The sequence below is a fragment of the Kogia breviceps genome, chromosome 18 (genome assembly GCF_026419965.1).
Source record: "Kogia breviceps isolate mKogBre1 chromosome 18, mKogBre1 haplotype 1, whole genome shotgun sequence".
In the NCBI taxonomy this organism is placed as follows: Eukaryota; Metazoa; Chordata; class Mammalia; order Artiodactyla; family Physeteridae; genus Kogia; species Kogia breviceps.
This window is the reverse complement of record NC_081327.1, coordinates 17,035,628-17,063,062: the sequence shown is the minus strand read 5'-3', so window position 1 is coordinate 17,063,062 and position 27,435 is coordinate 17,035,628. Positions and strand designations below refer to the sequence as shown.

Here is a 27,435-nt window from a genome sequence, read left to right as displayed (position 1 = left end):
GCGTACCACAAAAAAAAAAAAAAAAGAAAGAAAAGAAAAGAATATGAGATTTGATTTTTGCTCAAGGAAAAATAACTGTCCATAACTATCTTGAATTCAGAGGAAGTACAGACCAAATACATGCATTTAAATTTTGCTTTGTGTGTAACTTTTTCTAACTAGGCTGTCTAATGAGTTGCAGAACTTTCTCTGGTCATAGTAATTCTTCTGTGTTTCATTTTTTGAGAGGGAATGGTGTAGTATGTTCCTCAGGACAAGGAGATCCAAGTTCTGCTTCTAGCTTTGCCATTAAAGGTGAACATTGTTTGACACCAAACTCTGCTCTTCAGCCTTGGGTCACACTTCCAAGGGGATGGACCAGATGATCTCCAAGCAGCCATTGACATTCGTTCAGTTTAAGTTCACTAGCATGTCATTCTTAAAGAAACCCAATCCCTATTCCTACTTCTGTTTGTTTTTTGTAAATACGATTTTTTTCCAAATTGTATTGGTTTTGTTTTGGTTTTAGATGATGGATGGCCCAGGAGAGAATGATCCAGATTTGAAACTTGCAGGCCACCCTCGCTTTTGTGAAGAGATAAAAAGAAACCTGCCCCCATACACAGCATACTTCACTAGAGTGTTTCAGAACAAAACATTCCACGTTTACAAGCTATCCAGAAACAAGTAACAGAGCTTTCTATTTAATCTCTATTTTTGATATGTGAAACTCCATCATAATGAAACTCAATAGATAAGGTTTCAAATGTAATTAGGTAACCGGTACCTTAAAGCTGTGATACAATTAAGTCTACAAATGTTTACACAAGCATTACCATCTTTGAAAGTATCTTATACATGCTTCAGTCTTTGTCTTGTTTCATTAATGTTCTTTAGCCTAAGTGTTTTCAACTTTCTAAAAGTGATCTACAATTTTGTTGTTGGGGAGAACAGTTCCATAGGTAGCCTGAACAGCTGCATATCATGTTGGAAATCTAGAGCCTGTTTCAAGATTTGAAATACTTCTAATTTTTAATTGACTTACAACAGCTATAGTTGAATCGAATTGAGGGGATACATAATTAAATTATTTAATATCTTTTCACTAGTGAAGACCAGCTGGTGGCTTTTTAAAAAGCTCTCTATTGTCCTGTTTCACCTAAAATTTTATCACGTTTTTCATTTGTCATGCTTTTAATATTTTTTTAAAAATCATGTTAGGTCTTCATATGTATCTAAAATTTTTTGTTGTGCTCCATCTGAAATGTAATGTGTAGCACTTCAGTAGTATGTGTCAGTGTGTGTATGTGTGTACACAGGCATGTGCATGAATGTTTTAATGCTGGACACAGAAAAATGTTACAAGTTCCATATTGTAAGTCCTTAAAGCAGCAGAAATGTTATGTAGCTGAGTAGAATTTGTTACTGTATAGTGTTACTATTTTAAAACCTGTTGATACTATTTAATCTATCCTGCAAGTAAGAAAATTCTTCTTCATTTCTTACTCATTCAAATTTACTGGGTTTGCAAAATTTTGTAAACTCTTTGTTTTTAGCCTTTGTATTTTTTACAGCCTAGAACCTTGCAAAGTCTTACTATTTTTAAAATGTATCTTAACTAACTCACTACTATGATATTTTTGGCAGAGAGCATTTTCATACCAAGTTTGATTTGTGGTCTCCAATCTTACTGTGAGGGCCCTTGATAGGTTATTATTTTTCTTACTCAAAGGTAACCAAGTGCCTCTAAATTATGCTTATTTGTAAACAACGAAGAGGATTATGTGTACCTTGTACCTGCTCAAAAAATTTTTGATAATTGCTTTTGTAATTCATTTCTAATGATAGGGACATGTAAAAGTTACTGATAAAAGCATATTGTGTATTTAATTAAATCAAGATGGCTAATGAAATTAACTTTCACCTCTCATGCCAGTTGGAAATGATTTAAATATTTCTCCTTGCAATTGTGTTGAAGTAAATCACTGTAGACATGAAGATGGATATATCACATGTTCAAATGATTTTCTATTCAGCTACTACTTATTAAGCAGTATTCAAAAAGAAATTTTACACTATCATGTTGGGTTCAAGGAAGGATACTTGGCTTTTATCAAAACTTATTTAAATAAAAAATTGACAGTAGTTGAGTTATTAAATTATGCAACTGAAACTCCTGAATTACATCTTTCTTGTATCCCTTAATAAGGTTGGAGACCACTGCAGTTTAGTATAATACAATAATAAAACATTTTAATCAGTATTAAAACTTTAATTAAGCCAGTAATGATGCATGCCTATTGCAGCTGACAGCATGGGTCAGTCCATCCTTCAGTGAGTGCCTTACTCTAATTGAAACCAAGCACATGTAAGGTACAACGTGTTAGACTATCTAGTTACGTTTTTAAAACCCTCTATTACCTTCTCAGAAATATTTCAATTTATTTTAAATATTCCTGTATTATTAATCTATGCATTTGGGTATTTGGAGTTTCAGTATACAAGAAACATGTACTTAAATTTTTATGCTTATCATCACCACATTGATCCCATACAGTAATCCTTCTTTCACAGTTCAGGTGCCATTTGTTGCCAAAACACTTAGTGTTCAGTCTTTAGTGAAAAATATAAAGTGCCAAAAAATCTTGCAAGACTGAATCCATACATACACTCTTTCCAAAACACTGTGACCATGTATAGTTGACATTTTTATTTCCTGGTGACCAAATCTCTTAATGAATCATATTAAATATTTTTAGTGTTCCTCAGTATTCTCTTTTATGACCTTCTCATTGGAGTACGTGGGAGGGAAGAGAGGAGAAGCGGCTGACCCTGGCTCTCTAAGCTCCCTGCCACACGATCTCAGTGGCTGTGCTAATGTTTGGTAATATCCACAAATTACCGCTGAATTTTATGGGTAGAAAGACCACTTGATTTTGCTTCAGAGTTAGCATTCAAAAGAACCTCTAAGTACAATAAGTGCTCTTAATTAACCTTTACTTACGCGACTCACCGGGTCCCTTCACAGTCTCCATCCCTCTTGTAAGCTGACTTGGGCCCAGCACCACTGGGGGCTGCTCCCTGGCGTTCTTAGGCCTCTGCTCTCTCCTTTGAGTTCTCTGCCTGTGCCAACCTTGTCTGCATGCTCTACTTCCCGCTGTAAATACACGATTCAACATAAACCCAGGAAATTTCGCTCTAAAATGGAAGGGTTATTTCTGTCTGCAAAAATTAGCTTGAATGCTTTGGTAAGATTTGATAAAGGTTGCCACTAATAAAAATTACTTTTAAATTAATTGGTTGGGAACTTAAAATTTCTGAGCTTAGATTGCTTCACAAATTTATTTATTTTAGTACTCATTTCACCTTAAAAAAAATCTAGACTGATCAGGAGGTATTAAAAAGTACCCAAATCTTATTATTGGTATGATTTATGCAAAAATAAAACTGTAATCATTGGACCCTTATGCAAAGGAAAGGCCCCAGCTTTACATCAGAAGATGAGCAAATAAATGTGCAATTATACATTTGAAGTTTTGATTCCCTACTTTAACCAACTTTAACTTCATTAAATGACCAACTACTGATACTGATTACAGTGGCTAATCTACTTCTACTAGAGTTGAAAGGTTCCAGTCACTTTATTACAGACTTAAAAAATAGAAATTCATTTCAGATATATTAGCCAGGAGCATAATTAGGTGTTATCTAGGCCATTTGTTGTCCACTTAAAGGTGATTTTCTTGACTTTTGTGAGATCAACTAAATAAATATGTGTGTGTGTGTGTGTGTGTGTGTGTGTGTGTGTGTGTGTGTGTGTGTTGGGTTGGTGCTGGTGTTGGCAAGGAGATATGTAGATATTTCATCTGGTCTGCATCTTTACAATTAACTAAAAAGGTTTATTCTGATTCCGCATGAACCTTGTAACAATTTTAGCTCATCTTTGGCCAAAACTTACCTGAATTAACTAGAAATAGTCCATTTTTAAATTTTCATTTAAACGTTGGAATTAGTAGAAAAACAAAAATGTTCTCAGATGATATATCTTGGCCAATATGCTCCAAAATGCTTTATATATGACAACTTTTTGGCATAGAAGAGAGTGCTTGTCTGTTCATGGAAAAAAACTTTTAAAATGAGAGAGTGGCTTACTTTCTCGTGGCAATTGATTTTCTGTACTTAATATCCTCTGGGTAAAATCTTACAAAGAGCTTTTATAATTTGTTGTACTGAATTGTATGAAGATTATGTACTAAATAAAGCTAAGTTACACAAGATGAGTGTCTTTCATTTCTTTGAAGGTCAAAAACCAAGGAACTGGCTTATTGAAATGTATTAAATATGTGCTAAATAGAGTATAATCATGAAAAGATGGATGTGACAAGGTCTTAATTGTACTTGCTAATGTTGAAGGGGTTTCTCTTTTTCACAAAATTTGGTTTGATAGCTGCTTATTTGCTTTACTTGAACCTTAAGCTTATAGTTAAGACTTCTAAAGAGAAGGCTGCTGTCAGCTGAATTTATCCTCAAAGAGATAAATGCTGTTGTTTTGACCTTTGGAATTGTTTCTACTTCTTGACTAAACTCTCAATCTTTAGTAACTTAGGAAAATGGGTGGTGGTTCACGTTTTTGGTAAGAGTGTATAGATAACAAATATGCTTGATGTTAGGTTGTTCAAAGCAGATATTGAAATTCCAAGCAGAAATGGTCAGGGAGACGGATATACTTCCAAATAGAAGAAAACGGCAGTGGATTCTCAAATATTCGGTACTGACTCTTTATAAGTATACAATTCAGTGTACTTACACTAAAGCTATTAAGTACAAAGCTATTAAGTACATGTTGCTAGAATGGTCTGGCAAATTAAGAATTGCAAACAATATAGATAAGTGAGAGATTCGGGATATGAATGAACTGAATGTGTCGTGGTTTGACATGTGACACAGGCACATAGCAGATGAAATGCTAGTTCTCTGCCCCTCATCTCAAACCTTTTCAGTTTTTGTTTTTGTTTGTTTGTTTGTTTTGTTTTTTTTTTGCCATGCCACGCAGCACATGGGATCTTAGTTCCCCGACCACAGATCAAACCCATGCCCCCTGCCGTGGGAGCACAGAGTCTTAACCACTGGACCTCCAGGGAAGTCCCCCTTTTCAGTTAATTTGATATTTAGACATTTGCTTTGTAGGATTGTTCTTCAAAGTGCAGATAACAGAACTGTAGTGTAATGTGAAATCAATTTAGTGGGTCGTGACCAACATTTAGTGGTTGAGAGAGAGAGAGAGAGGAAATGGGGAGGAGGGGGAGAGAGAGGGAAAGGGAAGGGAGAGAGTGGACAGCCAATACGGTAAATATAAGTATTTTGTGAAATATTTGTTTCTGTTATAAATGTCGTTATTTGTGCTCTGGGGTGCAATGTCAAATGTTATTTCTTACTGTGAGTTTATAGTCAGTTTGAAAGCCATGCCTTTATAGCAGGGAGGATTCTGGGAAGATGGCAGTTTGAACTTGGCTCTGTCTTGTCCCCCAGCTCTACTGTAGAAGAACCCTTTGAACAATGATATTAAAGAATTATAAATTTTAGGTGTGATATAGACATTGTTATTTTCTTAGGTCTTTATCTTTTAGAATATATACTGAAATATTTACAGGTGGAATTATATATGTATAGGGTTCATATCAAAGTCATTTTGTGAGGCATGTAGATCAAACAAGGTTGGCCATGAGTTGATACAGTATAAGCTACTTCGGGATTTTTCATATAGAAACAAAAAGAAAACTAACAAATCGAGAAACTAGGAAGATTAAAATTTAAAAGGTAAGAACTGAAATCAATTGTCTAGGGAAATAGTAGAATAAACAACCCCTCCCCACCAAAAAATGCTGCATCTTTTAAAAAGATTAATTAAAAAACACCTGGTACACCTGATTAAGAAAAAGCAGGGCTTCCCTGGTGGCGCAGTGGTTGCAAGCCCGCCTAATGATGCAGGGGATGCAGGTTTGTGCCCCGGTCTGGGAAGATCCCACATGCCGCGAAGCGGCTGGGCCCGTGAGCCATGGCCACTGGGCCTACACGTCTGGAACCTGTGCTCCGCAAAGGGAGAGGCCACAACAGTGAGAGGCCCACGTACCACAAAAAAAAAAAAAAAAGAAAAGAAAAAGGAGACATAATACACAGATAGGTTAAAAAGAAAACTACAGCCTGGCCAATACAGTGTATTTTGCAGCAACTGACAGGACTACCATCTTTTTTTTCTTTTAATTTATTTTTGGCTGTGTTGGGTCTTTGTTGCTGCGCGTGGGCTTTCTCTAGTGGCGGCGAGTGAGGGCTACTCTTTGTTGTGGTGCACAGGCTTCTCACTGCAGTGGCTACTCTTGTTGCAGAGCATGGGCTCTAGGCACGCGGGCTTCAGTAGAAGCGGGCTTCACGCGAGCTTGTGGACTCTAGAGCACAGGCTCAGTAGTTGTGGTGCACAAGCTTAGTTGCTCTGTGCATGTGGGATCTTCCCGGACCAGGGCTCAAACCTGTGTCCCCTGCATTGGCAGGCAGATTTTTTTTTTAACATCTTTATTGGAGTATAATTGCTTTACACTGCTGTGTTAGTTTCTGCTTTATAATAGAGTGAATTAGCTATACATAATATATATATCCCCATATATCTCCTTCCTCTTGCATCTCCCTCCCACCTTCCCTATCCCAACCCTCTAAGTGGACGCAAAGCACTGAGCTGATCTCCCTGTGCTGTGCAGGGCAGGTGAATTCTTAACCACTGTGCCACCAGGGAAGTCCAGGACTACCATCTTTGAAAGAAGGGAAACACACAAGGTGAGTCCCAGTCTTACCCTGGCTTTCTCCCCTTAAAGTCTTTCCCAAACCATGGCACAGGGAAAATGGAGCTCAAACAGAGAATGACAGTCTTACTGAAATAAAGAGATTGCAGTTCATGGATGCTCCTATGGCTGAGATTCGGTAGGAGTTGGAAGGGCAGGGTACCAGAGAGGAGGGAATTGCGAAAGAGAAAATCTGAGAAGTCCCTTTGGGTCCTTGGCCAATTCATAACCTGCACATGTATGACTTAGCAGAGAACATCTAATAAGTAACAGAGCTGAACAGAGATTTCAGAGGTTATATAGTGCTGAGGAGACGTTGGAATTGGGGTCCAGCCATCAATCAAAAATAACTAGGAATAATAAAAAAGCAAGACTGAAATAGAAACTGAAATAGAAACAGAGCCACAGTCTAATTAGATATTGAAGTTTAAAGCATAGACTTTTAAAATAACTGCTTATTATTTTCACGAAATTAAATGACAAGATGGAAAATTTAGGTGAACTGAAAACTATAAAAAAACAAAGGAAATACTAGAATTGAAAAATGTAATAAATTAAGTACTCAGTGAAGGGTTAAATAGCAAATTAGACACAGCTGAAGAGAGAATTGATCAACTAGATGATAGGCTAGAAGAAAATATTCAGGCTAAAACATAAAGGAGAAAAGGATGAACAATGAAAGAGCATGAGACATATATTAGAACACTTCACTTTATCCTGTAAGTGTAACTGAAGGCCCACAAAGAGAAGAAAGAGAATGGGGCTATATGACTTTGGACAAGCTATCTGTACTATTAGCTTCACTTTCCTTTTTTGTAAATAGAGGTTTGATAATTACCTATATGGCCATTGACTGGATTAAATGACATGACATTTAAACCACTAGGCCTAATACTTTGTACATGGTGAGTACAATAGGTGGAAGCTACAGGGTATCACCATCATCATCATCAAAATTAGATAATAAAGACAGATGTTAAAGAGCCCTTGGTAATTTTATGTGAGATATTCTTATGTTGCTATAGAAAATATCTTCAAAAAACAAAATAAACAAAAACCTTTAGGGACTCAGAAGGAGGTTAACAAGAACAGCTTGTAAGGAAATCAACTTCTTAGTAATTTCTGAGTTACATATTCACATCACAAAGAGAGGTGTGTTTGTGTCTGTGTCTGGGTGTGTATGCGTATAGAAGAGAGGAAAAAAGAGCCATAGAAAAAGACTGAGAAGCTGGTGGCCTGCATGTTTTTGGAAGCAACATCATCATTGAAGATAAATGTCAAAGCCCTGCCAAAAAGCACATATTCATAAAGAAAGCACAAGTGTCTGATTGTGTATGAATCTACTTAAGAGAGGGAGGGGAGTGAAGGAACGTGATTTCAGGATTAGCACAGTAATTAGAACAGCAGTGTGCTAACTAAGGCTCATAAATTTAATGAAACTATTAGCATTTTCTTTTGCAAGAAAAGGTGGATCCCCCTCCCCCCAGGAAATGACACCTGTGAACAATTATCTCTCTTATCATTGCTATTAAGATTATTTATATAACTTGTGCTCATTCGTAATTCATTGCTGTTAATGCTGCTTTTTTTTTTTTTTTTTACAATGCCTGATCTCATGCTAGATTCTCTCTCTGGCCAGGAAAGTGTTTGGGGATTGTTGATAATTAACGGTGTAGTACAAATGGACAAAACCATTGTTAGGGGACCTACTGTACAGCTATTTTGCTCTGTCTGTGTGGGCAGCGGTTTTGTTTGTTTGTTTAATAGAAAATCTGAATCTCTGTAAGAGCTTGGTGGGTTATGAACATTATGAACACAACCTTCCTATGCCATCATTCAGCTCAGTGATTCCTTCCATGAGTACTTAGCACCTACTCTATGACAGGGTGAGGCCTGAGGATAGGGAAGGTCCTATGATATAAACATGAATAAAAATATCCTGTTGTACTGAGTGAAAATGGTTATGATGATATGCTTTAGACAGAGCTATAAAAACTCCTCTAAGGGAAAACAAAGTTAGGAAGTTTCATGTTGAGAGTTAACAGAAAGCCTAACTCTGGCTCAAACCATAAAAGGAATTTATTAGCACATTAGGCCTTTAGGTAAGACTTAATCTAATGCCCCAGTGATTAAAATGGACTCAATATTTATTGATACCCATAGGCACTGGGAACACATTAGTGTACAAGACAGACAAGGTCCATGGTTTCACTGAACTTATATTTTAGTGGAGGATACACACAATTGATAAGAAAAAATATAAGAAAATGCCAAATGTTTGAAGAGAATTGAGATGTTGTGATAGAATGTAATTAGGGGGTTACTTGGTTTTAAGTGCTCAGAAAGGCTTCTTTGAGGAGATGGCATTTAGGATTTGACCGACTAGAAGGAGGCAAGTAGGTGGGAGGAGCCTGGTGCGACTAAGGGTCAGAAATGAGAACATGGGGAAAGGAGAGAGTGGTAGAAGTATGCAGACATCAGACCACATATGCCACAGTAAAGAGGATGAATTTTGCTCCAAATGTGATACAAAAACATTGGAGGATTGAGCAGAGTAGTGACATTATCTAATTTTTGTTTCAAAAAACAGTATCCATGGATGCTATATTCATTTTCTGTTGCTGCCATATCAAATCCCCAAGATATGCTTAAAACATTACAGTTATGTTTTCTCTCAGTTTTGTAGTCAGAAGTCTGCGTGGCTCAGCTGTTTCCTCTGCTCAAAGTCTCACAAGGTTGAAATCGAGGTTCCCTTCTGAGGGTTCTAGGGATGAGTCCCCTTCCAGCCTCATTCTGATTGTTGGCAGAGTTCACTTCCATGCACGTGTAGAACTAAGGCTCTCGTTCCTTTGCTGGCTCTCAGCTGGGGACCACCCTTAGCTCCTAGTGCCCTCTCTGTGGTCCTTGCTATAGCTCCCTACACCTCAGGACCAGCAACAAGGTGTCGGAGCCCCATGCTGCTGCATCACTTCTACCTCCTGTCTGCTGCATCTTTCTGATTTCAGCTGGGGAAGTTCTCCGCTTTTAAGGGCTAGTGGCATTAGATTGAACCCACCAGAAAATATAGGATAATCTCCCTGTCTCAAGGTTTATAACCTTCAACACATCTGCAAAGACCGTTTTGCCAAGTAACATGACATATTCACAGGTTCTGGAGATTAGGGAGTGGAAATTGAGGGCAGGGGGGCATTACTCAGCCTACCACAGATGCCGTGTGGAAATTAGACTTGGGTGGGCAGAGAGTAGGATTGGAAGCAGGATGACCAGTATAAGGGTATTTCAGTAGTCCAATTAAAAGGTGTGGTTTGGGGAACAGAATGGTAGTGATGGAGAAGGAAGATAAGTGGGGTTAATAGGAGTTGCTGATGGATTATTCACTGGGAATAAGGGTAAAGTCAAGGGTAACACCTAGATTTTTTTTTTTTTTTTGACTTGGGTAACCAGGTATATGATGGGTAACCGGGTATATATATGGGTAACCATATGATGGTAGTGCCTTTTCTTGAGATGGAAAAGATTGGCATGATAGTCATTATTAGTGTTCAACAAATAACTCTGGTTCTCCCCTCCCCCTGCCTCCCTTTCGGTTGGATGCAGTCCTGTGACTAGTTCTGGCCAATGAGATGTGTCACGTCTGTGTCAGAGCATTTACCTGCCAGTGCAAAATCCTCAAGAACTCTCTCGCAGTTGGTGGCTGCTGCTCCAGCAGCCTGGGTTCTGAGAAAGGATGGTGTGGAACAAAGCTTCCTAACAACTTGCATTCAACACGCAGGGTAAGAAAGAAACGTTTGTTGTTGTAAGTCACCTTGATTTAGGGTTGTTTGTTATTGCACCTCAGTCTCACCTGTCCTGACCTGACATACTGGGGAAGGAACAGCCCTTTTGCAGGAGCAAGAATAAAGAGTTATGAATTGGCCGTGTTAAGTTGGAGATGCTTAATCAATGCTGTGTCCAGGAAGTGTGCCTCTCTGTCCACTTTGCTGCTCTCCTTCAATTAGTATTAACATATTATCTCCATCCTCATAGACCTCTTCCTGCTTCTAGACTAGCTGTCAGTTGCTCTCAAGATCTATGTGCTGGCATGGTTCAGGTTCAGAGGGGAGAGAGTATACTTCTGAGATAGCTCAAAGGTCAAAGAATGGAATTTTTCTGGTTCATGTGTCCATCTTAGAACCAATCGCTGAGACCATGGGGATGGGTTATGTTGACAATTAGGATAGTCAGTTTCTCCCTCTGGAGTTGAATGTGAGACAAATTGCATGTAAATCACATGGCTAGGAAAACCAGAGTGTTATTGGGAAGGAAGATGCTGAGAATGCATGTTCAGTACAAGAGAAGAACACATTTTCAAGTTCCTATTGTAGGTCCGGCACAGTGCTTGCTAGGTACTTTGCTTGTATCATCTTACCGGTAATGCCATCCTTCATGGAACCCATTATAAGCACTATTAATCTCAGCTAAAACTGTCACAGATATCTTGTATGTAACTTTTTTCCAGCCACAGATTTCTTTTGACATTTTTTTTTCCCATGGAAGCTAGGAAAACGGTAAGTAACATTTGTTTCCAGTGCCACAACTATGATAATTGGCCATGTAGAGAGATGACTGAAAAACCTATGGTCTGTCCATCTGTAGCAGCTGGGTTACCTGCATTGCCACATCTGCTTCTCAGAGAGTTTGCCCCCTCCGCCTCTTTAACAGGCAGGAGACCACATTCATGATCCCTCACCGCAGCTGTCTTACCCTAAGTCAGTTATCTTCCCTAAGTATCATTGGAAATATGACTTCAGGACCCGACTCAGCCTCCACTGGCAATTTGAACTGTGAAATCATAGGGCTGGAGCAGCTGTGTGCATGCCAAAGCAGACAAAGCCAGCCTCCAGAAAGTGAAGCAGGCCCAGAAAGTAGCCATAAGAGGCTGTGTGTCCACCCAGTGAAGCGGGGGGAGAAATACTAGGTTGTGGATGACAAGTGCCTACTTGTCCCCCTGAGGCTGGCCTCATGCATTGTTCTTGGGCAAGCTGACTTTCCCTTCCTGTTACCTATCGAAGAAACTGATTCACCTACATTCCAAAAGGAGTGTATGAAAATGAAATCTCCACTCAAAAATAACCAGGCATTCAGTAGTCCAAAAAAAAAAAAAAAAGTTGGGGGGAGACTTCCCTGGTGGCACAGTGGTTAAGAATCTGCCTCCCAATGCAGGGGACACGGGTTCGAGCCCTGGGCCGGGAAGATCCCACATGCCGCGGAGCAACTAAGACTCTGCACCACAATTACTGAACCTGCGCTCTAGAGCCCACAAGCCACAACTACTGAGACCGCTCACCACAACTACTGAAGCCCGCACACCCTAGAGCCCTCAAGCCACAGCTACTGAGCCCAAATTCTGCAACTACTGAAGCCCGGGCGCCTAGAGCCCATGCTCTGCCACGAACAGTAGCCCCCGCTCTCCACAACTAGAGAAAGTCCACGCATAGCAACGGAGACCCAACGCAGCCAAAAAGAAATAAAAATTTAAAAAAAAAACTGGTGACAAAAAATATATATACATTAAAGGATATCTATTATGTTATTATTGGATACAGTGCTCTAATATTTATTAGGCCAAATTTAATTTTGTTATTCAGATATTCAATATATATAATTATTTTTTGTTTCTTCTTGTCAGTTGTTGAGAAAGGTGTTAGAATCTCCCACTGTGGCTGTTGCGTTTTCCTATTTCTCAGTTTACTCCTATTAATTTGCTTTATATGTCTAGAATTAAGATTTAGAATCATTATGCCTTCCTGGTGGACGAGTCTCTTTAACATTATGAAATGCCCCACTTAATTTCTAAATGGTGCTTATTGCCTCAGCTTACTTTGTCTGATATTAGCAGAGTCACAGCAATTCTCTTCGCGTGGTGTATATATATATATATATATACATTTCCACCCTTCTTCTTGGAAACTGTCTGTATTCCTATATTTATGATGTGTCTCTTATAAACTTATAGTTGGGTTTTTTCCTCCATTCTGAAAATGTTTCAATAGGAGTGTCTAGTCTGTTTAGATTGTAGTGTAATCACTGAGAACTACATTGAGAGACTGATACTAAACAGGTGATTTTGTGTCCTTCTCAGGGCATCACGTCTGAAGACACATGATACCATTTTTCTTTTTTCAGTGATATTAATTTTGATCACTTAGTTAAAAGTGTTGTCCCATTACCCATTGTATAGTTATTAATTATGAAATGATAAAGAGTAAGTGATGTGTGAGGAGATATTTTGAGACCAAAAACCGTTCTTCATCAATTCCAACTCCTCCCACTAGATTTACAACCCATCCCTGATCTTATTATTTCAATGTTCACATTGTTCTAGATTTGAACAGTTGAAGTCCTTCAAGCTAGATCTTGTCTTTTTTACACACCTTATTATTTATCTTAACCTTTCCTCTCTTTCTGGTACAATAAGACATTCAGTGCTCATTGTGTGTGATTCCTTCCTGAGCCCTATAACCAAACATTTCTCTAAGGGGCTCTGGTCCTTTTGATAGGAAATGGTAAATATTTAGAAACCAAACACTAGATGCTAGGTGTGCTCATTGCTGTTGAGCATTATGGCTTCTAGGCTTTTTCAGTGGACTCTGTGAAGAAATATAGAATCACACACACACACATACACATGCACATATATGCAAGCGCGAGAAAATTTAAATACATATATGTGTGTGCATAAATATATACATACACATGGCTTTGTGCCAATACAGCCATTTCCAATTCAACCCCACAGTGTTCTTCCTTGCTTTCCCTAAAGTTAAACAAAAACAAACAAAAGAATCGATATTTATGTCTCTTCTTTTGCAGTGAGAACCCTGGTTCCCAATATTATCAATCCGAAATCACACAAGAATTGCTATGCCTGTAAGTCACTATGAAAATCAAACCAACTCCGAAAAGTTCAGGATTTATTTGCAGGTTTTTTTGTTTGGTTGGTTGGTTTTGTTTGGTTGGTTGGTTTTTAGACTGAGGGTATATGGTTAAAGTATTGCGTTCAAATGTTACTCGAATTAATCACTTCCCCCTTTATTGTGGTTGTTATTCTTATGAAACACAGTTGGATTCAGGGGTTTATGTTTGCATTTAGTTTTAGGTTTCCCCCCTCCTCATCCATGCTGTTCTGTTTGTTTGTTTCTTTTAGTATTTAGAACATTAATATGATTACAAAAGTCAAAAAAATCAAAAATATTCTCAGAGAACTGTCACTTTCTCCGTTAATCTTCCCACCCGACTTTGCTCCTGTACACAATCCATTTTACTAGTTTCTGGTGTTTATTCTTTCTTTGTTTCTTTTTGCAAAAATAAGCAGATGTGTGTATGTTTTCTTATTTTCCGTTTTTCCTTACACGAATATATTCTTTTGCACTTTTGCTATTTTTGCTTAACAATGTATCCTAGAAATCATTCCATATCTTTTCATAGAGATTTTACTCATTTGTTTAATAGCTGTTAAGCCCATTAACATTTTTAAAAATATGTATTTATTTATTTTGGTTGCACCGGGTCTTAGTAACGGCAGGTGGGCTCCTTAGTTGCAGCTTGTGGGCTCCTTAGTTGTGGCATGCGAACTCTTAAGTTGCGACATGCATGTGGTTCTAGTTCCCTGACCAGGGATAGAACCTGGGCCCCCTGCGTTGGGAGTGTGGAGTCTTATCCATTGCACCACCAGGGAAGTCCCAAGCCCATTAACATTTATTGATACGACTGATATGTTTGGTCTTAATGCCCTTATATTGTTTTAATTATTGTGTATATTATATTTACTGTGTTTCTTTATATGCTATGTCAACTTCTTTCTAAAATTATTTTTTATATTTAGGAAAGCTTGTATTTTGTTTCACTGGTTACCTTTGTATTTATACCTTTAATGCTCTTCATTAGGCATAAATGAGAAAAACTCATTTAACTCTTACTATCTGTTGTCTCAGTTGTCTGTTTATTCTCACCTGTTATCTATTCAACAATCAATGACCATATTCTACTTTTCCCTTTTTCCCTTCTCCTTCAAATTTTAGTCATAATTTTTAGTTGAATTCTTTACACTTAGTCAGAATATATTCTGTTTACTGTTACTTCTCCACCCTTGTCTCCACCTGTTGTAAGGTTCTTATATTTTACCCGAAGTGATATAGTATTATTTGAAGGTATTCTGTAATGAAGGTGCATATTGTAAACCTTAAACCCCACCCCTTGCTTTCTCTCTCTTTACCATACTTTATCTGTAGCTATTTAGACCACACTTGGAGAATTAATGTCTTAATAAAACTGACCTTATCAAAAACCTTTCCAAGGAGTTCCACATCCATACTGGTAGAAAGAGGAATTCTATGGTCCTGCTCCCCAGTGAAATGAGCATAAACTGGAAAATAATTGTTTAAATCCATGGAGATTTTCTTAAGGGCATATGGCAGACAAACAACCAAAAAAACATTCATTCAAGAAAACTTGGTAAAACTTGGTAAAAACAGTACAAGTCCGTGGCATTTGAACACAGCCTGTCCCCTCGTGCTCCCCCACCCAACCGAGCATGACAGGAAGGCAGGTGCAGATGAGGACACAGGGCTCCCTCCCCAAGCTCCCCACTGGTGGCTGCGGTATCTTTACAGGAGGCACAGGTCACCAGCATTTCTTACCCCTCAACCCCAGCTGCATGTTGCAACGAATAGATGACAGGCAAGTGTGGTCAAGGGCATGGGGCTCCATTCTTCCCCCTAGGTCCCCACGGTTGGCAGCTCTAGCTCAGGGATGGCACACTGAAAACAGCAGGCCCTATTCATAGGGCTGAGGGTCAATGCCAGCAAGAGCAGGTTGGGAAGGACCAAAAGCTACCACCCTCCCCCACCGTCCTCCTCCAAAGGCAAGGGTGTCGCTCAGAAGAGGGCTGCCCCCTCTGCCACCAAGTCCACATGGCCCAGCAATCACGCTACCTAAATGCGTTGACGATGTATATCCATTTTTATAGCGACTTTATTCATAATTGCCAACACTTCGGAACAACCAAGATGTCCTTCAGCTGGTGACTGGATAAACTGCAGTACATCCACAGACAGTGGAATATGATTCAGCACCGAAAAGGAATGAGCTATCAAGCCATGAGAAGACATAGAGGATCCTTAAATGTTAAGTGGAAGAAGCCAGTCTGAAAAGGCTACATGCTGTATGATTCCAATTATATGGCATTCTGGAAAAAGCAAAACTATGGAGACAGTAAAAGGTCAGTGATTTCCAAGGGTTGGTGGAGAGGAAAGGCTGAATAGGCAGAGTACAGAGGATTTTTAGGGAAGTGCACCCTCCCTAAATAGACATTGGATGCTTGTCATACATTTGCCAAAATCCCTGCAACGTACACCACCAAGGGTGAATCCTAATGTAAACTGTAGATTTGGGGTGATTAGGATGTGTCGGTGTAGGTTCATCAGTTGTAACAAATGCACTCCTCTGGTGGGGGATGCTGAGGGTGGGGGAATGTGTCTGGGGGTAGGGGCAGCAGGGAGTATATGGGAAATCTCTGTACTTTCTGCTCAATTTTGCTGTGAACCTAAAACTTCTCTAAAAAATAAAATCTAGGGGCTTCCCTGGTGGCTCAGTGGTTGAGAGTCCACCTGCCAATGCAGGGGACGTGGATTCGTGCCCCGGTTCTGGGAAGATCCCACATGCCGCGGAGCGGCTGGGCCCGTGAGCCATGGCCGCTGAGCCTGCGCGTCCGGAGCCTGTGCTCCGCAACGGGAGAGGCCACAGTGGTGAGAGGCCTGTGTACAGCAAAAATAAATAAATAAAATCTATTTTTTAAGTTAATTAAGTGAAAATCAGTCATAACACGAGCTCAAAACTAACAAAGAAAAAAATGCAGACTATTTGAGCCTGCTGTGAAACGGCAAGATTATAAAACATGAAGAATGACTACTATCCATGAGCAATTTGGGTTTTTCCAGAAGGACAATATTAAAAGATTTGGCATATTAGCCACTGAGATTTCAACATAAATCATTAGCCCATTAACATTTCTGTGATATTTTATGATAATATACAAACTCAGTGAGTGATATTTTAAGAATTCTAACCCAAACAACTAGTGAGCCGTCTGTAAAATCTAAGCTGCTTTCTATCTGACTACCAAAATCTAATGGTACTTGTTACATTAAGATATTTGAAATTAATTTTCCTTCACATATATAATCCACTCCATTAAACTTAAATTATAATGCATATTATTTGCTAATATTTTCTAATATCCTTCCAAGAGATTTGGAGGAAGGTAGCACAAGGGCTAAATGTTCTGCCCCAGCAGCATCACTTGATAGCAGCATGACCTTGGACAAGAAACACATAAACACAGGAAACTGTGTCTCAGTTTCCTGAACTGTAAAAAGATTAAATCAATAGTCTCATCCCATAAGGCCTGAAAGGATTAAATTAGTTAATAATTTAAAGCTCTCCAACAGTGTCAAGCATGGAGTAAGCACCTAATAAATATTTACTGCTGTTATTAACACAATCTTGACACTTCTTAAAAGGGAGTTTGGCTTGTGTAATTATTCTTCTTACCCAATGGAATAAAATGTTTACCCCTGGTGTGATGAGATCATCTATTAATAGACACTTCCACCCTTTTTTTTTTTTTTTTTTTAACTCCATGACGATTTTGAAACACTTCGTGACATCAGCAAAAAGTAACTCTAACTTCCCAGAGCACTGGCCACGACTGGACCATTCTAAGCATGGTCCCATCAGAGAGCATTTCCAGGTGCCATCCCCTAGGCCTGCGGTTCTCTTCCCTCTTGTTTCCATTTCCACAAGACTCCCTCCCTCCCTCCATTCAACTGTCTGCTCGGATATTACCTTCTACGAGAGGCGTGCCCTACTCACTCTAATGCTGCTTCCTACCATCCATCAGTGCCTAGAATTATACTTCTGCTTGTTCTATTTTCTGTTTCCTCCACGAGCATGTAAGTTTCAGGAGGGCAAAGACTCTATCTCGTTCACTGCTCTATCCTCTGCTTCCAGAAGCCCCTGCATGCAATCAAGCTGCCTTGGCCCCCTACATAAAAGAGCCCCCTTCACCCCATCCCTTCCACCTTCCTTTCCTTTAGAGTTTGCATCACCATTTCGTTCACTTATTTTCCATGACCCCTACTAGAACAGTGTCTAGAACACCTGCCACCAATAAGACACCCAGTAAATATTTATTAATGGATAAAGAGTGTCTGGCACATAATAACTCCTCAGCAAACGTGCTGAATGAGTCCATGTCCCTGAAGATGTCATGGAAAGACTAAAGGAGGGCTAGATTGCCAATGGTCCATCAAAGCATCATAAAAACTTCCAATCAAAAAAAAAGAATAGGCCTTGCAACCATCAGTTGCTTGTGCCCTTCTGATCCCATACTTTGGTGCATTCAGTTCCCTACCCCCCTCTCGTCGATTGTTGCTACACTTTGAGGACCCGCCGCGGCTGGCGGCAAGTGGCGCCCGAACAGGGACTTGACAAGAGGGACATCTGAATCTCGGTAGGTGAATCCCCAGAGTGAAGAGTGAAAGTGTGGCCACATAGTAAAGTTGATAGTAACTCGGGGCAATAGTCAGAAGTAAAAAAATATGGGACAAAAAGTATCCAAGAACCGACCTGAGATCACTGATCAAGAGAAGGAGTTGTCCACCAGTGCTTTCCAGGCTTTCACAGCTGGAAATTATGATGTCTGTCTGCAACATCTTGCCTGCCTACAAGATATAAACAAAGACGATTATAAAATAATTTTGAATACGGCAGTAGCTGAGTTTTTCAAAAGTAACCAGACAACAACAGATAGTTTAAGACAGACACTTAACCAACTGAAGAATCAGGTGCACTCGGCTGTTGAAGAAATGGATGGATCAGATGATGTTGAAAACAGTATGTTGTATTACAATCAAGCAGTCATCCTGTATCATGTCTGACAGTATACAGAAGCCATATCCGTTGGTGAAAAACTTTGTTCATAGAACCTTTTGAAGAAAAATTTGCCCAAGCAGTGTGTTTTTCGCTCGTAGACCTGTATATATTAACCTACCAAGCTGAGAAAGCTTTACATCTTCTTGCTGTTCTAGAAATAATGATTTCACAGGGCAACAATAACAAAAATGGAAAGAATGAGACTGGTAAAGATACTATTTTTGTGTTGAAATATATGTAGGAGAACAAGGGACTTTACTGGCCGGCCATAGTTTAAAGGTAGTTAAAGCTGTTACAAGTTTGAAGTTTCCCTCCTTTTTTCCTTCTGATTTTCCCCAATCTGATTTTGAATTCTCAAATCTGGTGCACCTTAAATTATAATAATGGTACCATTCTAATTTCTTCAGTTTCTGTTACTGATAATAGTTTGGTTTTTTATAAGCATTGGGATTTTGGGAAGTTTGCATTGTCTTATTCTTATCAACCGGTTATTACTTGTGTTACACCCTCATATGCCTTGCTAATAGGAGATTTACAGACTGAGTTTACTTCTGGTTCCTTAGGATATAATATAACTTGTCAGAATTGTATTTTTAGTACTTGCCTTCTGCCTATGAAAGGAACTTTTTCTGTTATGATGTTAAAACAACCTTCCTATGTAATGCTGCCTGTAAATATTTCTGAACCATGGTATCATAGTACTAGCATACAAGCTTGGCTAGAATTATCTGAAGCTTTAAAAAAAAGACCTAAACGATTCATTGGAATAAGTGTATGGACTGATGGACACATTAGTTTGAACATACAAAAACTTAATGCGGAAATACAAGCAATTCAAGAAGCTCATCTACAAGAAGACGGGCCCCAACAATTAATTCAAGGACTCTTGGATCAGCTTCAGTGGTTAAACCCAATGCATTTGGTTTCAAAATGGACTCACAGGATTGATTACCGTGGGGTCATGTGTATTGTTGATGTTAATTGGCTTACCTTGTTTATTACGCTTTATTGTTGGCCGTCTCGCTGCTCTTCGTCAGGAGGTGTATGGGTTGAAATTCCATTATCAAGCTTTAAAAAATAAAAGAGAGGGAAATGCGGCGAGCATTGCCCTCTGAGGAAGGCGCCATTAAGACCCTCATAAGCCTCAGGGCCCGATTGTACTCTCCTTGGTATGCATCCTGGACTTTATGGTGTGAACGTAAAAAAGAAGATGGCCTTTGGCCAAATCGCTCCAGGGACCTGCTCAGTTACTGGGAGTCCCTGGTTGTTCCCTAAAGCTAGGAAAAGCAACCCTGGAGGGGAAATTGGTGCCTTTGAGGGAGAAGCCGCGAAGCCAATCAACCAGCTGATGCCGATAAGGCGTGACTAAGCGGAGAAGCCAATCAACCAGCTGATGCCGATAAGGCGTGACTAAGCCGAGAAGCCAATCAACCAGCTGATGCCGATAAGGCGTGACTAAGCAAATTCCCTGCTTTAGGGGTATATATATACGGCTACGCTTTGTTGTTAAACTTGCCTTGCAACCATCAGTTGCTTGTGCCCTTCTGATCCACCCCCCCCAAAAAAAAACTAGAATAATCACCTCATTATATCTGACAGGAGGCACACTGGTTCTACCATAAAGCCATGATTGCTAAGCTCCTTTGGGCCCTCAGCTTGGCCCAGAAACCCTATTGTGTTGCTGGTCGAGGTACATTCTTTCTCACTTTCCACAACAACGGTTTCAAATCTTCTTCCCTCTTTAAATGTCTAGTCCCCTTCCCATCCTACATTCTCAGTACATAAAACCATGTATTAGCTATCTATTGCTGTGTAAAAAATTGCCCTAAAACTTAGTGGCTTAAACCATAAAAAGCATTTGTTATCCATGGTTCCTGTTGTTCAGGAGTCCAGGGGTGGATTAGCCGGATGCCTCTGGCTCAGGTTCTCACTGGGCTTCAGCCAAGTTTTCAACGGGGTCTGCATCTCCCCTGGAGACTTAAATGGGACAGGATCCTCTCCCAAGCTCATCCCCATGGTTGTTGGCAGTGTTTGCTTCCTTGCAGGTTGTCGGTTAGAAGGCCCCCTCGGTTCCTCACCTGCTGAGCCTTTCCACGGGGCAGCTCACAACATGGCAGCTGGCTTTCCTCAAGTGCCCTTGCATGCAAGAGCGTTCGAGACAGAAGCCACCGCCTTTCAGTGGTGGCTTCCCATGAAAGTGGGACGTGGCTTCCCATGACTCTGCCATATTGTATTCGGTGGGAGCAAGTCAGTCAGTCCAGCCCACACTCGAGGGAGGGATTACACCAGGGCATGAACACCAGGAGGCACCACTGGGGGCCGTCCCCAATTTTACAGAGAAAATCGAAGCCATGGCACAAGAACTTTCTCATCTCCTACTTCTTCATCGGCACGGTCCTATTATCGCAACAGAGAAGCTGCCCTACCACCTGTGGTTTTGTTCCCATTTAGATCCTTCTCAGGATGCTTGCAGAATGGATTCTCCCTCCTCTGTTACACAGTCAACCTCTCAGTGCAACTGGGTCTTCCTCATCAGCTTGCCAGTGTACTCACGACCCTCCTGACAGAAACAAACCAATAAAAGCACAAACCAAATCAATCTAAACCCTCACATCCTCGCCTTCCAACATATATCTCTCTATTTCTCTCCGATGTTGAACAGTCCAAACGCCCTTCTCCTTTCCCCCCCAAAAGCTGCATGTAGTCACTTTTCAACCCATTCCAAGGTAGATTTGGCAGGATTACTTGACTAGCAGAGCTCTTGCTGGTCTCACCAATGATGCCATGAGGTCTGGTGAACCTTTTTAGTCCTTGGGCTCTCTTACTTTTAAACACTGGCAATTTACAATAGCCAAGGCATGGAAGCAACCTGAATGTCCATCAACAGATGAGTGCATAAAGAAGATGTGCTATAGATATATATACCATGGAATATTACTCAGCCATAGGAAACAATGAAATAATGCCATTTGCGGCAACATGGATGGACCTCATACTAAGTGAAGTAAGCCAGACAAAGAAAGACAAATATCATATAATATCGCTTATATGTGGAATCTTAAAAAAATCATACAAATGAACTTATTTACAAAATAGAAATAGACTCACAGACATCGAAAACAAACTTATGGTTACCAAAGGGGAAAGGGGGTGGGGGAGGGATAAATTAGGAGTTTGGGATTAACATATACACACTACTATATACAAAACAGATAACCAGCAAGGACCTACTGTATAGCACAGGATTTATTTAATATCTTATAATAACCTATAATGGAAAAGAATCTGAAAAAGAATATATATATATATCCAAATTTATCCAAACTGAGATATATATACATATATATATACACAAACATATATATAACTGAATCACTTTGCTGCACACCTGAAACTAACACAGCATCTTAAACCAATTATATTTCAATAAAAAATAAAAATAAACACTGGTGACCACTCCATCCTTTCTGAAATACCCGCTTCCCTTATTTTCTAAGACAGTGCTCTCCTGATTCATTCTTATTTCCCTGGCCTCCCCTTCTCTATCTCTTGTGCAGGCATATCTTCTACTACTTATCCCTTTGGATGTTAGAGTCCCTCAGGGCTTGGTCCCAGGACTTCCCTTCTCCCCTGTATTTTCTCTCCTTGTGACTTACCATGTCCCCGCTTCCAGGACCACCTAAATGCATATGACTCACCAACTGACTTCTCCAGCCCGGACAAGTGCGTACTGGCTTATTCAACATCTCTTCCCTGCTGTATCAAAGGCAGTTCAGGTTCAGCATGGCCCAACAAGCTCATCATTTCTTCCTCCAAACCTGTTCTTTTCCAGTGTTCTCTAGTGTCTTTGTTTCTGGGGCTGTTATAACAAATTACCACAAACTTGGTGGCTTAAAACAACAAACTTATGCTCTCACAGTCCTGGAGTCCAAGAGTCTGACATCAAAGCCCCCTCGGAAGGCCAGACCTAAGAGGGAATCCTCTCTTGCTTCTTCCAGCTGCTGGTGGCTCCAGCTGTCCTTGGCTTGTGGCTGCATCACTTTAGTCTCTGCCTTCAGCCTCACGTGACCCTCTCTTCTCCCAGTACGTCTCAAATCTATCCTCTGCCTTTCTCTTAGAAAGACCTGGAGGGCTTCCCTGGTGGCGCAGTGGTTGAGAATCTGCCTGCCGATACAGGGGACATGGGTTCGTGCCCCGGTCCGGGAAGATCGCACATGCCGCAGAGCGGCTGGGCCCATGAGCCATGGCCTCTGAGCCTGCGCGTCCGGAGCCTGTGTTACGCAACGGGAGAGGCCACAACAGTGAGAGGCCCGCGTACCGCGAAAAAAAAAAAAAAAGAAAGACCTGGAAAAATCCAGAATTATTTCATCTCAAGATCCTAACTTATAAATACCTCTGCAAAGACCTTTTATTCAAATAAGGTCACATTCACAGATTCCGGGACGTTGACATCTGAGACCACCATTCAACCCACTCCATCTACCTCAGTGAACAGTACCTTCATCCATCCTGCTGTTCAAGCCAGAAACCTGACTATCCTTGCGCTATCTTTTCCCTTGCTCCATATCTAACGCATCCAGAAGTCATTTAACTTCTTCTGCATGTCTGGTATCTGTCACTTCCCCCTCTTTGCACAACCTAATCCAAACTAGCGTCACCTCTCTTCTAGAGTCCTGCAGCAGCCGTCTGTCTGTGTACACCTAGCCCTGTGCCCAAGGATCTGTTCTCCATATACTGCGGAGGAGGTGTTTCAAAACGCAAGTCTGAGCGTGCTGCCCTGCCCACTTCATCCCCCACCTTTTCGCTGCTCCTATGAGATGAACTAATAGCAATAACATAGTCCATATTTAAAATGAAAATGAATTAAGAGGATAAACTTTAAACTGTGAAGTCTTTAAAAAGGTGATACATAGCAGGCAAAGAAATGTTTTGTAAAGCAATTAAGAGGGATCACTACAAAAATGAATGATTTTGCACACACCCTTGTGTTCAGAGCAGCACTATTCACAATAGCCAAGACATGGAAACAACTTAAACAACCTAACAATCGACAGATGAATGCATAAAGAAGATGTGGTACCTATATACAATGGAATACTACTCAGCCATAAAAAAGAATGAAATAATGCCATTTGCAGCAACATGGATGCAACTAGAGATTATCATACTAAGTGAAGTCAGTCAGAAAGAGAAAGACAAATACCATATGATATCACTTATACGTGGAATCTAAAATATGACACAAATGAACCTATCTATGAAACAGAAACAGACTCACAGACATAGAGAACAGACTTGTGGTTACCAAGGGGGAGGGGTGTGGGGAAGGGATGGACTCAGAGCTTGGGGTTAGTAGATGCAAACTATTCCATTTAGAATGGATAAACAACAAGGTCCTACTGTATAGCACAAGGAACTATATCCAATCTCCTCGGATAAACCATAATGGAAAAGAATATAAAAAAGAACTTATATATGTGTATAGCTGAGTCACCTTGCTGTACAGCAGAAATTAACACAACATTGTCAAATCAACTATACGTCAATAAAAAAGTAAAGTTAACTGCAAATCTTTCTTTAAAAAATGAACGATTTGGAACGCGGCCGGCTTGACACCCGACACTTTAATACACTGCGGCCTAACTCAGCCCCTTCTCTGGTCTATAAGAAAACAAAGTCTCTGGACACTGATACACTAAAGAGCATCTGCCTGCCTTCAACACTCATCGTGTAGTAAATACTGAGATGGCTGGAATCCCCTCAGAGTATTTCTGGCAGCAGCATTTTAAACTTGTCTGCTTTTCCCACGCTCATCTTTCCTCATAACTCTCCGGCTGTAATACCTGAGTATGAGCTGTCCAAATGGTTTCGAAATGAAGTGCCTCTAAGTTACTAACTTTCATATTCCTGTCACTACAAAGCAGTCTGCTCCAATTTATATTCTAATAATAGCTTAGTGGAGACCTCACAGGTCCAATGGGAGCAAATTTCTAGCATGAAAAATATGACATTCACCAATCAATCATAAACTACCTTCTGGGCAGCCACAATGTATCAGCACTATGCTGGTTCTTCTCTGGCCTTAACAAGGGTTTTGGCCCCAAACCAGTGAGATGGAGAGCAAGGTGATTTTATACAAGTGAAAGGTTCCCTTCACATTTCTGTGTCTTCAGGATAGGCTCAATTCTGCTGCAAAGAGCCCTAAAATCTCAGTGACTTAACGAGATGAAGTGTTATTTCCCACTGTTGCTACATATAGAGCAGGTTGACTGGGGCTTTCCATCATGCTGTCCTCCCTCCTAGACTGATTGATGAAGTAGCCCCTGTCCGGGATGTGCCTGGTCATTATGACAGAGGGATACATGGCTTTGTGGGGTCTTACACCAGGAGTTAAAAGGTCTGCCCTGGACACTATCAAACTCTTAGAGGAAAACATAGGCAGAACACTCTATGACATAAATCACAGCAAGATCCTTTTTGACCCACCTCCTAGACAAATGGAAATAAAAACAAAAATAAACAAATGAGACCTAATGAAACTTAAAAGCTTTTGCACAGCAAAGGAAACCATAAACAAGACCAAAAGGCAACCCTCAGAATGGGAGAAAATATTTGCAAACGAAGCAACTGACAAAGGATTAATCTCCAAAATTTACAAGCAGCTCATGCAGCTCAATAACAAAACAACAAGCAACCCAATCCAAAAATGGGCAGAAGACCTAAATAGACATTTCTCCAAAGAAGATATACAGATTGCCAACAGACACATGAAAGGATGCTCAACATCACTAATCATTAGAGAAATGCAAATCAAAACTACAATGAGGTATCATCTCACACCGGTGAGAAAAAATCAACAAACAATAAATGCTGGAAAGGGTGTGGAGAAAAGGGAACCCTCTTGCACTGTTGGTGGGAAAGTAAATTGATACAGCCACTATGGAGAACAGTATGGAGGTTCCTTAAAAGACTAAAAATAGAACTACCGTATGACCCAGCAATCCCACTACTGGGCATATACACTGAGAAAATCATAATTCAAAAAGAGTCATGGGCTTCCCTGGTGGTGCAGTGGTTGGGAGTCCGCCTGCCGATGCGGGGGACGCGGGTTCGTGCCCCGGTCCGGGAAGATCCCACATGCCACGGAGCGGCTGGGCCCGTGAGCCATGGCCTCTGAGCCTGTGCGTCGGGAGCCTGTGCTCCGCAACGGGAAAGAGTCATGTACCCCAGTGTTCATTGCAGTTCTATTTACGATAGTCAGGACGTGGAAGCAACCTAAGTGTCCATTGACAGAAGAATGGATAAAGAAGATGTGGCACATATATACAATGGAATGTTACTCAGCCATAAAAAGAAATGAAATTGAGTTATTTGTAGTGAGGTGGATGGACCTAAAGTCTGTCATACAGAGTGAAGTGAGTCAGAAAGAGAAAAACAAATACCGTATGCTAACACATATATATCAAATCTAAAAAAAACAAAACAAAAAAAAAGGTTCTTATGAACCTAGGGGCAGGACAGGAATAAAGACACAGATGTAGAGAATGGACTTGAGGACACGGGGAGGGGGAAGGGTAAGCTGGGATGAAGTGAGAGAGTAACATTGACATACACTACCAAATGTAAAATCCATAGCTAGTGGGAAGCAGCTGCCTCGCACAGGGAGACGAGCTCGGTGCTTTGTGTCCACCTAGAGGGGTGGGATAGGGAGGGTGGGAGGGAGACGCAAGAGGGAGTGGATATGGGGATATATATATACGTATAGCTGATTCACTTTGTTATACAGCAGAAACTAACACAACATTGTAAAGCAATTATACCCCAATAAAGATGTTTAAAAAAAAAATAAAAAGTCTGGCCTGGAAGTGGTTCATGTCTTTTCTGTTCATGATTCAGTCAACCACCAGCGGGCCTCAAAGTGCACGCTGCAATGAGCCCAGAAATGGGGAGAAGCGGAACTACTGGCAAACTGAAGTTTATCACATCTGTGCTTCTTGTCACTAAATATTTAGACCACCCCTCTTCCCTACAAGCAATATATACTTACACCCCCAAGGATGATAACCAAAAGTTCCATCCAATCATGGCATCAGGCTTAAAGTCCAGGACCTATGGGTGTTGCACAGGAATTTCTAAATTGGGTTGAAGGAGGCGCTCTCTCCAGAGACTTAAGAACCAGATGCCAAGTTCTCTACTCCACCTCCAAAACTGTTGCCCCAGTCCCAACTTAACAAAGATAGAATACTCGTGGGCTAACAGCAGTCAACACACCCTTCAGCGAGGGGAAGAATAAAAGGCACTCAGACGCTCACTCTCTTTCCTTTTCTCTACTGTATTTATTGCATCTCACATTTCCATAGCGTCACTTCTCTGCCAGGAATCCCTCTAGGCACCATACACACATCAATTGACTTAATCCTCATTACAACCCCATGAAAAAGGTATGATCACAAACCCCATTTTCAGATGAGAAAATCCGACCAATGCATTTGTTCCAGGTCCTCCAGCTAGTACGTGCTGGAGCCGACCCAGCAGGCTGGCTCCAGAGCCTGCTCCTAACCATTACACTTTTCAGGGTATCTCCATCTCTAGAGATTCATTTGCAAGTAAAATTCTAAATTAAACTTGCAACCTAAAAGTGGGAAAATGCTTA

The 27,435-nt window shown here is 40.4% G+C and overlaps 1 protein-coding gene and 1 long non-coding RNA gene across 12 annotated transcripts in view; one reads left to right on the top strand and one right to left on the bottom strand.

Annotated features, from left to right (window-relative positions):
• The window catches only part of DPY19L3 (dpy-19 like C-mannosyltransferase 3), a 73,083-nt gene extending 68,836 nt beyond the window's left edge, over positions 1–4,247 (top strand). For all 8 annotated transcript variants that reach the window (XR_010837929.1, XM_059046030.2, XM_067020139.1 and 5 more), the window contains one exon: positions 509–4,247. Coding sequence is in view for 7 of the 8 variants with exons in the window: in XM_059046030.2 (XP_058902013.1) it covers positions 509–670 (162 nt within the window). In the remaining variant the exon portion in view is untranslated. The remainder of the gene's footprint in view (positions 1–508) is intronic.
• The window catches only part of LOC131745545 (uncharacterized), a 95,713-nt gene that overhangs the window by 4,149 nt on the left and 64,129 nt on the right, over positions 1–27,435 (bottom strand). Inside the window, exons 3-8 of one of the 4 annotated variants that reach the window (XR_010837930.1) lie at positions 19,773–19,850; positions 18,477–18,571; positions 15,782–15,936; positions 15,125–15,213; positions 13,543–13,605; positions 2,988–3,136 (exon numbers count right to left, since the gene is read on the bottom strand). This is a non-coding gene — a long non-coding RNA (uncharacterized lncRNA). Of the gene's footprint in view, positions 1–2,987; positions 3,137–13,542; positions 13,606–15,124; positions 15,214–15,487; positions 15,624–15,781; positions 15,937–18,476; positions 18,572–19,772; positions 19,851–27,435 lie in introns of those variants that run through there. The other 3 variants (XR_010837932.1, XR_010837933.1, XR_010837931.1) reach the window with 3 other exon arrangements.